Here is a 14,553-nt window from a genome sequence, read left to right on the forward strand (position 1 = left end):
CATGAGACGGTGGTTCACAATTACCTCTCGATTGTATGACAATGACAAATATCTGCACCACATATTGCCCTACATTCAAGTTCCGATCAGCTAATTATAGTTTGTTGTAGATATATAAAATTAACTATCAAGATGATAGTTATGATCATAATGCTCAGCCAAAAATCGAAAAAAAAGATAATTAGAAAGCATAATATTATTGATTTCAGAACCCATAAAAATGTCTATTGTGACATCCATCTAAATATATTGTTATGTTTGAGTGATCCAGATGTATAAGTCACAAGGATCAGAATTACAACAGTTTAGAGTTATTTTCAGGTTCATTTACAATATTCATTCATATTAAAAAGACATTTATTTCAACCCAAATTTCATGTGATCCACTGTTTCAAACTGATATTTTCTCGGGGTGGCCAGATACTAAAAAAAAAAAATTGAAAAAAAAAAGATAATCAGAATTAAGAATCAGTCATAATTTACACAACTGGAAACGCCATCAAGATGATTATGCAACTCTGGGATAAAGTTCTTGAAAATGTAACTGTTTTTCGAGTCCTTGATCAAGGGCCTCGTTCATGGTAGTTTGATCTCTTGATTGTGTTCAATTGTTTAATTTCATTTCGTTTACCTACAATACGATTTATGATGCTTTTATTTACTGGGAATTCTATGTTTTGATTCAAGTTCATTATTTGAAAACAAACATTGAATCTACATTGAAACCTGAATCTGTATTCATTTTACTGGATGTGTGTTTTTTTTTTCAAAATTAGTTAAGCCTAGAGTTGAAGAATGTTTCCACTGTTATGAGGCAATGTCGAGTCCTACCACCGTCAAGTAACATTTTCTCTGTTGGCCTAGGTATGTGTTGTTCTTTTTTAACATTCAATATTATTATCTAGCATTTTCATGAAGTCAATATGTTATCATAATCATTATCATCATCATCATCATCATCATCATCATCATCATCATCATCATCATCATCATCATCATCATCATCATCATCATCATCATCATATTTTCATTATTGTCATTATTTTATCCTCCTCCTCCTCTTTCTCCTCCTCTTCCTCTTCGTCCTCCATCTCCTCTAGCTCCTCCTCCCCTTCCTCATCCTATTCCATTCTTCAGTTTCTTGACCATAGAAGGATGAAATATTTTTATTTTGTTTATTTCATGACACAAACAATCCTTTAGAATCATGAAGTTGCTTTACTTTTCATATTTTATACGATTAATATTTTCTCCCATTTCCAGGTCAGTTTCCTGGAGAGACTGGGTTAGTGGCTCCGGGGATGAGTTGTAAATACAGCATACGGTTTGCACCAGACTCACTGAAAGATTATGACGACAGCATCACAGTACTAACCCAAGCCACCAAGCCCCTGATAATCTCTATCAAGGGACGGAGAAATCCACCAGTCTTAACTTGTAAGAAAACATAATTTGTAACTCGTCGTTTCTACACAGTACTATGCCGAGACTTACAAGACTCAGAAAACATAATTTTTAGTATAAATATGAATTTTGAATAAGATTAATATGCTTAATTTAAATGAATGAATGCAATTCCATGAATATTTTAGTGATTTTATTTTTCATTATAAATTTCATCCGGATATAATACCCTTTGAGATGTTTGATCACATTTGTGTTAGATATTCTAAAGTTTATCATTTATATACATATTTATTTATTTATTTTAGACATGACATGGTTAGAGTTTAAATGACTCCAGAGATTTAAACAAAAGCGATCATCGATCAGATAAATCAATAAGAGACTGTGATATTTCTAGTATTACTTTCACACGTTTACCTTTTTTTTTTTTTGCTATCATGTCTGGTTTATAATTACAAAAATACACAGCTTTATAACAGCAATATAAGCAATTTATCATTTGTCAACATTTGTCATATTAAATGTTTCAATATTAACCCAAGGGCAGTGAGCAACAGTCAACGTTCTTAACACATCAGCAATTAAGATTTATCTATGCTTATTTCAATATCAATATTGTTTAGAACATGCTTTTCAAACCAAAAAAAACAAAAAAAACCCAAAAAATCACACATGTCAACTGAATAATTTGATAGATTTACTCATAGAATAATGACAAGCCAATATGAAATGTTTAATTTCAGTGCCAAAGGTACTGGATCTGGGCAGTTGTCTCGTTGGAGGTATTCAGGCCACCCAGCTACTGATAAAGAATGAAGGTGGTCCTGGTAGGTTTTGTTTGATGACTCGAAATAAATGGCCCACCACAAGCATTAGGGTGAGTAACCAAACTAATGTAAAAAAAAGTTGTTGTTGATAACTGCAGTTTGAAGACAGAGATAGTACAAGCAATTCGATGCATTTGAGGTCCTGGTGTTACTTTGCGACAAGACATCGTCTTGTATAGATCCATCACTTTTCACATACTTTACCTGTCCTATCAGAAAAATAGCCCTTTAGATTCATTAAGTCCTTGGGGCTATAGTATATATCTGTTTCATTAAAATTTGCTTGTTACCTTCTAGATAGGATAATTGTTGATAGCATACCAGATCTAAGAGGTATAGCTAACTAATCACTGCGTGGACAAATAGGTCAGAAAAAGCCTCACTGCACCCAGAACTGGATCCGATACCTACCACTTTGTTTGTCAATCGAGTACTCTCTAGATAAGTAATCAGAGTCACTTGTTTATCAGATTAAAATGTCTTGTCTTGTCTTATCATTAACTAGCAACTCTGTGCTTTTAAGATAATCGCGACTGTGAGTAGGATGAGAACAAATGGACGTGTTTAGGCTTTAATTTTGATTTTATCAATTTCTCTTCAATTTGGCCAGTTATTTTTTTTATATTTTCGGGCAGAGAATTCCATATTCGGATGGTGCGTGGAAAAAAACGATTTGAGTTGAGCATTAACTTGTGACTGCCGGACCTGGTATGAGTGCTGTTTTTTTCGTTTTGAATAAGTCTATTAATTGGGACTGTTGTCAGTCCCTGAGGGGCCTTAAAAAAGACTTTGCCTTTTTGTATAATGCGTCTCTCATGTAGTAATGGTCACCGGTTTAGGCTCTTGCGCATCGCACTGACGCGTTCAATATTGTAATTGTTACAAAAAAACCTACATGCTCTGTTTGAACTTCTCGAGCTGTTCTATCTACTTTTTACTCTTGGGGTCCCAAACTCATGCACTATATTCTAAAATTGACCGTACAAAGACTTTTAGCAGGTTTGTCTGATGTTCCTTGGACAACACTGTACATTTCTTCTTAAGAATCCAAGTTCTGTATTGGCCTTTTTACAAATTTTATCGATGTGGTGCTGCCAAGACATTTTGCTGCCAAGAGTTAATCCAGGATATTCTGATTTTTGTGTTGTCTCCAATTTTTCTTCATATTTTTAATGGTCTGAACTTATTATGTTCTTTTTATTTTTCGTGATACGAATTAGCTGGCATTTCTTTGGGTGGAATTCCATTTTCCATTCTGTCTCCCATGATTGCAGACTGTCCATGTCTTCTTTAAGTATATCGCAATCTTTTGTGGCGATTTCCCTGGTATAAAATAATCCCCAACATTGTATCCGTCCAAATAAGTAACTGTTAAATCATAAACATATGTAAAGGCTTCATATCATCTTGTTTGTGATATATGCTTTTAACAGAATTGTAAGTATTTTAAAGGTCGTAGATATTGATGATAAAATTGTGGATGGACTGTATATGTAACTTCAATGTTTTTCATTTGATATGATGTTTTTTTTTCAGTTTGGAATCAACAAGCTGCTCTTGTGTCTTTTATATAATTGATAATTTTGCTTAAAAAATGCATTCAGAATGTGATTTTATTTGTCAGTTAACAATATCCCTGTTTCTAACCATCTCATAAGTTCATTTATTTCTTTACGTGATATTGACATTCTTTAAATATATCTAACAGATGGTTCAATAAAATAAATTAGCTTTTTGCAAAATTTTCTTTTGTCGTAAAAAACTAAAATGTCATCTCTTCAGACTGTAGTTCCCAATGTATCCAAAATAACGGTCAAAGCCCCGCCTTTCGAGATCCATCCCGCTACTTTTGAGCTGAGGGCACAAGAAGCAACCGTAATAGAAGTGCTATTCAACCCTAATTCTGATATTGTGTACGAGCAGGAAATAACAGTAGCCTGTGACAACTGCCATGCTTGTCACTTTACTTTGAAAGGTAAAATTTGGATGTTGATTATTGATAATTTATAGATTAATTAATACATTTCTTTTCACACTGAACGACAACTACTTGATCACATAATCCCCATGCAGTTTAAAATAATCAAAAACATAATAAAACACCCATAAAACAACAACCACCAAAAAAAAAAAAAACAAAAAAAAAAAACAAAAAAAAAAAAAAAAATGATCTTTTATATGGCGCAATATCCACTAAATGTGCTCAATGCTCTTTACATAGGTACCTGACAAAGTTACCTAACTAATTATTGTTATCATTATTATTATTATTATTATTATTATTATTATTATTATTATTATTATTATTATTATTATTATTATTATTATTATTATTATTATTATTGTTTTTATTAGTATTATTATTATCGTTATTATTAATATTATTATTATTATTATTGTTAATATTATTATTGTTATTATTATTATTGTTGCTATTATTGTTATTATTATCATTATTATTATTATTATTATTATTATTATTATTATTATTATTATTATTATTATTATCATTATTATTATTGTTGTTGTTGTTATTATTATTATTATTATTATTTTATTATTATTATTATTATATTATTATTATTATTATTATTATTATTATTATTATATTATTATATATTATTATTATTATCATTATCATAGTATTAGTAGTAGTAGTAGTAGTAGTAGTAGTAGTAGTAGTAGTAGTAGTAGTAGTAGTAGTAGTAGTAGTAAGTAGTAGTAGTAGTAGTAGTAGTAGTAGTAATCGTAGTAGTAATATCATTTTTATTATTATTCTGATTATTATCATTATGTTTATTTTTAATATTATCATTGTTATTATATCATCATCATTTATGAAGACATAACCTCTCATAAGAAGTAAATCCCGATGATGATTTTTTCACCCTGTCGTTAAAACTGGAGACTGTTTGTGTTGTCAACGTCCCAATTGAATATAGGATGGCTAAACACTCTTTCCTCGCCCTGTTATAACCATTTAGCAAAAGAAACGATACATGATCTTTCCAAAGAAACAAGACCAAAAACTAAACAAAAATTAAATAAAAAAAAAAAAAAATACCACTCGGAAAAAACATGAAATTGCAATACACTAAGGTGTGCGCGTCAAAGGGAGCAGATCAAAGTAAAGATCAGGAACTTGAAGATACAGAGAAGTGATAAGACATGGAACGAGTTAAAAAAGTTATCCTAGGATAGAGAAGGATGGAAACTGTTTGCTGTTGCCTATACCCTGACCCAGGGTGAAAAAGGCAATTATGATGATGATGAAAGTGTGTATTGTGTTTGTTTGTTTTTTATGTAAATACAGTGGTCCCCGTTTATAAGCACAGTCTGGATGGTGCTTGTAAGCGGATAAAGATATATTTTTCTTTTAATTATATGTTCAATGCTCATATTAAAGTGCTTGTTTATGAAGACCACTGTACTAAAATGACTGTGACTTATTTATTTAATTTAACAGGAGGATTCATTTTTGATGGACACCTTGAATACAATTCATTATGCAAAAAATGTGTAATATTTTGAAAAAATTGATCTCTTCAAGGTGAAGGAGAAATTGCCAAAATTGGACTGGCTGGTGTTGAACTTGGGTTGGCTGAACCAAAAGTTGGAGAGCTCAATGACAAAACGGCTAAGAATTTGTTACGATTTGACGACCTCAATCCATTCACCTACACAGAGAGGCTTGTTAGAGTCATCAATTTCTGGTAAGGTTGATTTACCAATGGTTATACAGTTTCTTCTTTGTTTACTTTTTAAAAATTTACACTTTAAAAATTAACTATATTTTCTTTCATTTTAATGAAAAAAACCCCAATCATTTATTTGAATATTTTGTAGATATTATTAATTCTGTTTTCTTTTTTGGAATATCCGACTCTTCTGAGCTGATATGTTTTGAAAGAAATAAAATACTTATAATATCTTTTACCTCCCAAATACGCCAGGATAATTAACTAAACGTCTAATCTTATTTAGTATACTTTTACACTTTATAAAAGTTAGGTCACACGAATTTGTTTACTTGTTCAGAAAATTACAAAAAAGTTGTGGTCGATGCAGAACATTTGGTGTTACATAGAATAATATAGAGGATGGTCTTCAATGATGAATATGGCTTGTCTTTTGCCTCGTGTTTTGATTTATTTTATTAATTATAATGTATGATTAAGTTGCTACTGCGATAGATTTATGAAGTAAAAAAAAACTCTTGAAAATATGTTTTTTAAAAATTAGAACAATATTCAAGTTGTAAGTATTTCGATAATTGTTAGGTCCCTTCTTTAAGACACAAATGCCGTTGTTTAAGTACGTCTTGTGTATTGCGAGTATGAACGCCCACTCTCTAATCCTTCATCACTGCTTTAATGATCCGTTTAAGTATAAAAGGGACAGGAATAATGATCTTTTAAACTGAAATGATTTCTTGTGAAATTACAAAAGGTACATTGACCAATAATTTCAAATTGGTGTACGTGTATGAATGTGTGTTTATGTGTGTTTGTGTGTGCGTGTGTGTGTGTGTGTGTTTGTGTTAGGGTGCTGTTTGTTTATATATATGTGTGTGTGTGTGTTTGTGTGTGTGTGTGTGTGTGTTGGTTTGTTTTGTCATTTGTTTATCTTTGTTTTTGTATATTGTTTCGTATTGGTTTTTATTTTTGTTTTTGTTTTAAATTGTTTTGGGTGAATATTTATTTGGTGGTGTTTGTATTGTATTTTTACAGCAAAGTGGAGCTTCCATTCCAATGGATGGTATATAAACCGATCATGAAAGTTGGGCTAGGAGATGGTTCTGGTGAGGAAACTCCACCTGACACACAATGTGAGGAAGAAAGGGTTCCAGACCTTGAGTCCGTCTTTAGTGTCTATCCTAACAATGGTGTCCTCAAGCCTTCGGAAACTGCACAATTCAAGTTTACATTTGCTCCTCCCACGGTAAAGAATCCTTAAGATTAGACTCATTTCACAAATTATATCATTTTTATATATACTTATCATATTTTATGCACAAGCGTTTCCTTGAAAAAACTCCCAAAAAACTAAACCTCAATTTTAATCAATACTGATGACTTCAACGAATGTCGTAGCTGCCTAAAAGTAAAGTTATAAACTTGATTTTAATTCGAATATATTTCGGAATGTTTAAGAATTGTACATAATAGATATATCATAAATTTTAAAGTTTTTAATAGAAGTTTCATTCAAGTTTTATTTTCTTTCTTTCATAAGGAGGGAGATTTTCACAGCGCCATTCACATGATGCTTCAGCATGTTCCTCCAAGAAAAGAAGGCAGTCGATCCATGGATGATATTACCAAGTCTCTAACAGGAGATGAAGCTTTGCCAGGAAGAGTTGAAGAAGAGAACCATAACTTGATGGGACCAGGTATCACATCATTATTGATGTTGGTTTTTCTCTATATATTTATTAATGATTGCATTTAAATATGCGACAACACAAATCTTTCTATTAATGGTTCCTATTAAACCCCAACATAGTCCTCGAGAACTCATTTCCCCTCAACCCTTCTGGAATTAATATTTTTTTTGTACTGAACACATATGTGGTTGATATTTATTTATTGTGGAATATAATTTTGCTCTACTTTGTAAAACAAGATGCATTTCTCCAACGATAAAAATAGAGAAATTAAAAGCAATGCTAAATAACTTTATATTACAGTATACAACTGATGGTGTGGATTAAAATTTCAAATAATTCAATACCAAACTTGTCCAGCTTTTTTTTTTTTAATATCTTGTGTTAATAAAACAAATACCAAAGTAGCCTATGCATTTTTAGAACAAATGTATTGTCTTATTCTTCCAGTTGCTCCATTTAGAGATTTGACTGGTCTTGAGATGGAAGTTAAAGGCAAATGTATTCCTTTGAACGTCGTGTTACACCCCTATGCCATCTTCATGCCTGGAACAGCTCTCGCAGGATCTACTGTCAAGAGACTTTTTACTGTAAGTTGTTTTTTTCATTTTATGAAGACTTAAACATTCTAAGTTAATACAATTATACAAAAATAATTAATGAAGGTATTATGTTGCCAGCTCATTGTTTTGCAGTCGCTAAACATTTTTTTTCCCATAAATGTATAAACTCAGAGAAAAATAAAAAAAATCTCTTTTTGAAAAAAAAAAAATCAATTCAATGACTATGATTTTATTGGTGTTTTTGTTCCAAAGAATGTCTATTGTTTAAAAATCCCATTACTTAATATAAGCCATTTTTAATGTTTTCACAGATGGCCAACCACAGTTATTCTGCCATCACTTTCCAGTGGGAACCTTACACTGACAGCTACCTGTTAGAAGTGGAGCCACCATTTGGAGAGTTAGGTACGACTACATTGCATCATTAACTTGTTTTGGTCAGCAGATAGCGATCCTTATAAATGTGATGTGATAATTTCAAAATTGTCGTTGTCATTTCCTAATATTACTAAAATGTCCGCTACTATTGCAGTTGTGCTGCTATATTTTCGGCTTTTTATGTAAATCTTTTTAAAAATTGAATTTCAGTAAATAGTTGTTTCAGGCAATCCATACCTATTGCACATTCTTAAGGTATAAATGTTTTTCCTTACCTACTAAATCAAAATAGTTAATGCTTTTTTTCCTTATTTTTTACTTTGATACCGCGTGTTCAATTCCTAATCAGAAAAAGAGTTCTAATTGGAGATTTATTTTAACAGTGTCACCTTGAAAGAATATTTTTTCCATTATAAGATAAAAGTCTGGGACACACTTTAACCTGGCATTCAATATTCCAGAAAGTTAAATTTTTCGTTTTATATTTTTTAAACAGACCCTGGAATGGCAATGGACTTAGAGATCAGCATTACAGGAATAGTCCCTGGCAAGATCAACCACACTCTGATGTGCTATGTCATGAATATGACTGATCCCTTGCATTTGCATGTTCAGGCTGAGTTTAAGGTAGCTTCTATAATCAAAATATTGAATATATCTTTTTGCAAATGATTTGTAAACTATTTTAATGGCTTTTTAAAAAATGAAAATTCATAATAAATAGTTCTCCTTTAATATTCTAATGCTTTCACATTTATTTAATTAATAACATTATAATGTTTTATATTTGATTTGTTTTCAAATGCATGGATATTTTCTCTACAATGAAAAGAAATGAGTGAGTTGAACATTTATGTTAAAGAACCGGAAAACAAAGGAAAATACATTCATTATTACTGAATTGTTCAATCGAGACTAACATAATTTATTGTTATCAGGGAACTTTAATATTTAAAACAAAGTTTGAAAAACAATAAATTGTTAAACAAGCTATTGATTTTAAAATGAGAATATATTGTGCGATATTAAATGTGCCCAAACTGTTCAACTTGGTCGTAATTTGAGTTAAAGCTATTTTGATAAAGATTATATTAAAGCATTTTGATCTGATATGAAGCTTATTGTTGTGGGTGGCATACATTCAGACAGATGCATAATTTATTGAATTCAAAAGTAAAAATATAAATTTCATTTCATGACTTTTGGTTTTAAAAATCTCCATTTTTTTAAAGATTAATACCGCTTCTAGTAGATGGGGCACATATGGATCTGATTTTGAGAAATATTTTTGCGCTACAAACTCAGACCTGATCAATTATTTTTTTGATTTTTGATTTTTTTGTTGTTGTTGAGAATTAGTAAAATGTTGAGCTTTTCTTGTACATTGTCTAGATTTACAAAATGACTATTACTTCCATTTATTTGACTTCATTTAGGGACCAGAATTGAGGATTGGCCAGCCCTCTATTGACTTTGGTCTTGTCAGAGTTGGTGCAAAGGAAGAGAGAACAATGACTCTTATAAACGATTCAGAGATGCCAGTCAAGTTCAACATTGTTGACAATGTGGGAGAATCTGAGACAGAAGATGCAATGGTGAGTTTTGGATATGATGGGTTTGTATTGTTTTGACATGATTATTTTTATTTCTATTGCTTTTTTTTTTGTCTGTTTTATTTTTATAAACCAGCGTTCAAAATCTAAAGGGAGCTTTGCTAGGGAAATTGTTAGATTTTTGAAAAATACGTGTTAATATATAATTTTGTTCCTACATATGCTGGCAAAAGATAAATGTTCAATTGCATAAATTGACATTTAAAAATAATTTTAAGCATAGATAAAGTGTAGAGTTAGTTTAATTTTTAATTTTTATCAAGGGTATTACTCACATTTGTGTGATTTTTTATTATCTAAATACTTTTAAACACATCAGCTAGGGGGCAGCGTGACTCAGCTGTACAGTCTTTTCCTGTATACCATGAAGATCCTGAGTTCAAATACCCGCTGCATTGTGTGGTCTTGAGCAAGTCACCTTGCGGAGCTACACTGTGGCTAATTCCTGTATTATTCCATTCTTTGCTTGGAATAGACCCTAAAGACAAATTTCCCATATGGGATGAACAAAGGGAATCTTTTTTTTTTTAAATTTTATTCAATCCTATCAGATGTTTGTGAAATGCAATGTTCAAATGTTCGATTTTTAAAAATCACCTCTTGTGAAGCGGAATTTAACATCCTTAAGTCACAACCTCAGTTGTTTCTTTTATTTCATTAAATTATTTATTTGTTTTTTAAAAAATGGTTTAAAAAAATAATTTGTATCTAAACAAAGCCAAAGAAATGATTTGATAGACATTGACAACATTATGATAATGAACTTTCAGACTCATTCAAACGTACGGCAAAAGAAAAAGAAAAAGAAAAACAAATGGACTCAAGAAAGAGAAATGAAAATGAACTAAAGTAAAATTTAAAAAAATATTTTTTTTCTTCTTCTGATATTAGTCTTTCTGTTTCTAGTTGTCGTTGTGAATTTTAAAAAGTTCATATTATAACTTTGTTTTGAATTCCAGGCGCCTAGCGATCTTCATTTCTCTGAGAGTTCTGGTGAATTACTTCCTTTAGAGAGAAGGTCTATCAAGCTGATTTTAGAGCCCACATGTCCTAGGACTTTCAAGAGAGTTTGCCAAGTAGAATACGAAGGCGGAAACCCTTGGTTAATAATTTTTATCATCTTCATTGCCATAAGCGTCATCATTGTCCTCATCATAATCATCATTAGCGTATTTTCTTTTTTTGTTATTATTATTATTATCATTATTATTATTATTATTATTATTATTATTATTATTATTATTATTATTATTATTATTATTATTATTATTATTATTATTATTATCATTATTATTATTATTATTATTATTATTATTATTATTATTATTATTATTATTATTATTATTATTATTATTATTATTATTATTATCATCATTATCTTCAACATCATCATCATCATCATCATCATCATCATCATCATCATCATCATCATCATCATCATCATCATCATCATCAGATCATTATGATAAATGAATGTTGCTACCGTTTGGAATAAAAAACTTCTGAATATTCTTTTAACCAGCTTCATTAGAGTCTACGGAGAAGCTCAGAATCCTGTGGTTTGTTTCTTGGAGTGTGAGAAGTTTTTATCTGAAGTGTACCTAGAAGTGCCAGTGGTATTCTCCGTTATTATGCACAACCAAACTCTTCTTTCATCAAAGTATAGATGGGGCCAGGTAAAAGGTTTTAGTGGTTTTAATATCACTTGCTATCACTCTCTCCTTCATAAATAGTGATAGTGCTTAGGACTTTTGATTCGCCTTAACAGCGCCATCCTCTCATACCATGTGTATCTTATGTTTTATTAATCGTGTTTTGTTGACAAAATAAAAGTGGTCCTTCAGAGCCGTAAGACCCATGGAGCCTGAGTTTATTCTGGTTTCTGTAGTGTGAATCGGACAACAGCAATTGCTTACTACCCTTTGGGTAGGATGCTAGTCTGTTGCAAAGTACTTTCTGCGAGATCTAACAGACACATCTACCCATTTACTGCTGGGTGGACGGGTGGACGGTCGTACTGCACCCGGGATCTTGGTCCCTTTGCATGATGTGAAGTGAGTGCTCTTCCGACCGACCTACCGGGACCAAAGTAGAAACCAAAAACGTCCACATCATTTATCTTTATGTATTTAGTTGAAGCTTCTATCCTTTTTTTTTTTTTCATTGTTATTTACCTATACTGTCTTTTAGATGTCTTTTGTGGAGCATGCTTTATTCTTGTATATTTTTTATTGTAAAATTGGTTGCGGAATACCGAATTTTATTAGAGAAACGTATTCAGCTGTCCTATGGTTGAGAAGCTTGAAAATATTACAACATTGCAATATTGAAGAAGTAAAACATTTTATTTATTGACACCAAGAAATATCATGACAAATTAGAATATTTATAGTTTAAATCGTTCATCTTAATTCACTTTATACAGATTGAAGGATCACAGAAGGATGATTGCAAGGTTGATTTCCAGGAAGAAGAAGGAGAAATTAAAAGTTGGGAGCAAAAAACTATCTCAATTGCATTTACTCCATTCAAAGCAGTAGGTGATTTTTTTCTTCCTCATTAAAAGCACATTATGCCAAATAATTTTATTGTAATAATTACACATGTTAACAATGTTTACCCTAAAAATTATAAAATTAAAAGTGTCAACAAAGAATCACATCTCTAAACTCACGTCCAAATATTAAATCTCGTGATGAAATCAAAATGAGAAAAAGAACAGTCACATCATAACAATTTAACAAGTCAGTTAGCATCCTGAAATCGATTTTTTAAATTATGATTTTGGCGCTGATACGTTTGTGAATAAAAGCTATTATAAAGGCTGTTTAAACTCTCAATAGGAAAAATAAAATCAGAAAAAGAAATAAAAATTTTTGGTACTGCAATAATTTTGTCAATTGAAAAATAGCATTTTAAACAAGAATGTTGAGCCTAACCCAAAAAACCCCAGTTTTCCTGTTGAGCTGAATGCTATTGGCAACCAATTATATACATTGGAAAGGGTTGGGATTTTTCATTTTTACTCCAAGTAGACGAATTTTTAGTAGGCAAGTTGCTATTTTAAACACTCTTGAATTTTGTGGACGAATGTATAATTTCCGTGTACACATAATGATAACACTAAGATGCTTATTTCCCTTAGTAATGTGTCAATGAAAAATCTATTAGTTCCTTCTTCTTCTTGCGTTTCCCCAAAATAGATCAGAGCTGGATTCTTATTCTGGTAATGAATTCCACTGTCATCTAAAAGTCATCGGTATTTCCATAGAGTTTTATAGTGATAGCTGTGTATTGAGGCTAGTATCTCTTTGCATAAACCGAACACCTCGAAACAAGAACACAGGCCAATTTTTTATATTTTTTAAACATTTTTAAAAATTTATATATATATTTTTTAAAAATCCAGTTTCTTTATAAAAATATGAACGATTAATTTTAAAAGCAGATTTTAAATGCAATGTCTGAGTTAGTAGATTTATTTAAAGAAGGAAGGGACCATTTTTGATTGAGGTTCAAAGAATCAAACTAATTTGTGTCTTGCAATTTTGTGCTTTATATTCCAATACCTTATCCATCACTTTTCACAACTTCTCTTCATCTTTTGATTTTATATCCTTCACGCTTTTCATATTCTCATATTATTTTTCATAAATTATTCAAGGATTCCTTTTCGGAAGTGAGACTTCCTTGTTATATCGATGGACAGAAAGAGGAAATCTTTGTCAACATCAGCTGTGACGTGAGAACTCTCCAGGTTTCATACAAGACAAGTACAGACAGTCACTTATTGAGGTGGGTGAATCTATTTATTACTAAACTTGATTTGCTGTTTTATTTTCTGTTGTGTGTGTGGGCGGCTATTCAATCTAGTGGTATGACTCTTTCCTTCGTATCAGAAGGTCCAGAGTTTGAGACCCCCTCTAAGTGGCGAATAGTTGAGTCCTTGGAAAAGGCTCTTCAATCACATTCTTTCACTGTACTCAGTTGTAAAATGAGTAACCGGCCATTAACAACATTGTCTCCATCACAAAAAATTGTAATATCGCCTAACAGGTGTGATGTCTCGTCCTACTTGCTAAGCGTTGCTGTTGCCTGAGGACCACTTGCATAGTACTTAGAGCACGTTTAGACTCATACAAATGCATCTAAGAACAAAATAGACTAAATCAAACAAAAACAAGAGAGATAAAAAAATGAAAATGAAATAGAGCAAAGCAGAAACAATAAATGTATTCGTTAAGTTTTTTATTCTGATATTAGTATTTCTGTTCCTATTAGCTGTTGACTTGATTTTTGTTTAAAGCTTCGTTCATCATATTATAACGTATATAATTTTGTTCATTCAATTTCTGTCATCTAGTCACCCCGGTTTATTG

General features: G+C 31.1%; 1 protein-coding gene across 1 annotated transcript in view; it reads left to right on the top strand.

The window, feature by feature from the left end:
- LOC144965157 (deleted in lung and esophageal cancer protein 1-like) overlaps positions 1-14,553 on the top strand; it is a 44,996-nt gene that overhangs the window by 10,462 nt on the left and 19,981 nt on the right. The window contains exons 8-22 of the mRNA XM_078900190.1: positions 777-864; positions 1,264-1,437; positions 2,151-2,284; positions 4,017-4,209; positions 5,785-5,947; positions 6,965-7,175; positions 7,470-7,626; positions 8,071-8,210; positions 8,495-8,588; positions 9,058-9,188; positions 9,998-10,156; positions 11,134-11,276; positions 11,697-11,850; positions 12,600-12,710; positions 13,839-13,969. Of these exons, the coding sequence (XP_078756316.1) occupies positions 777-864; positions 1,264-1,437; positions 2,151-2,284; positions 4,017-4,209; positions 5,785-5,947; positions 6,965-7,175; positions 7,470-7,626; positions 8,071-8,210; positions 8,495-8,588; positions 9,058-9,188; positions 9,998-10,156; positions 11,134-11,276; positions 11,697-11,850; positions 12,600-12,710; positions 13,839-13,969 (2,183 nt within the window). The remainder of the gene's footprint in view (positions 1-776; positions 865-1,263; positions 1,438-2,150; positions 2,285-4,016; positions 4,210-5,784; positions 5,948-6,964; positions 7,176-7,469; positions 7,627-8,070; positions 8,211-8,494; positions 8,589-9,057; positions 9,189-9,997; positions 10,157-11,133; positions 11,277-11,696; positions 11,851-12,599; positions 12,711-13,838; positions 13,970-14,553) is intronic.

The sequence above is a fragment of the Berghia stephanieae genome, chromosome 2 (assembly GCF_034508935.2).
Source record: "Berghia stephanieae isolate SIO BIC M18660-M18661 chromosome 2, UCSD_Bste_1.3, whole genome shotgun sequence".
Taxonomy (NCBI): Eukaryota; Metazoa; Mollusca; class Gastropoda; order Nudibranchia; family Aeolidiidae; genus Berghia; species Berghia stephanieae.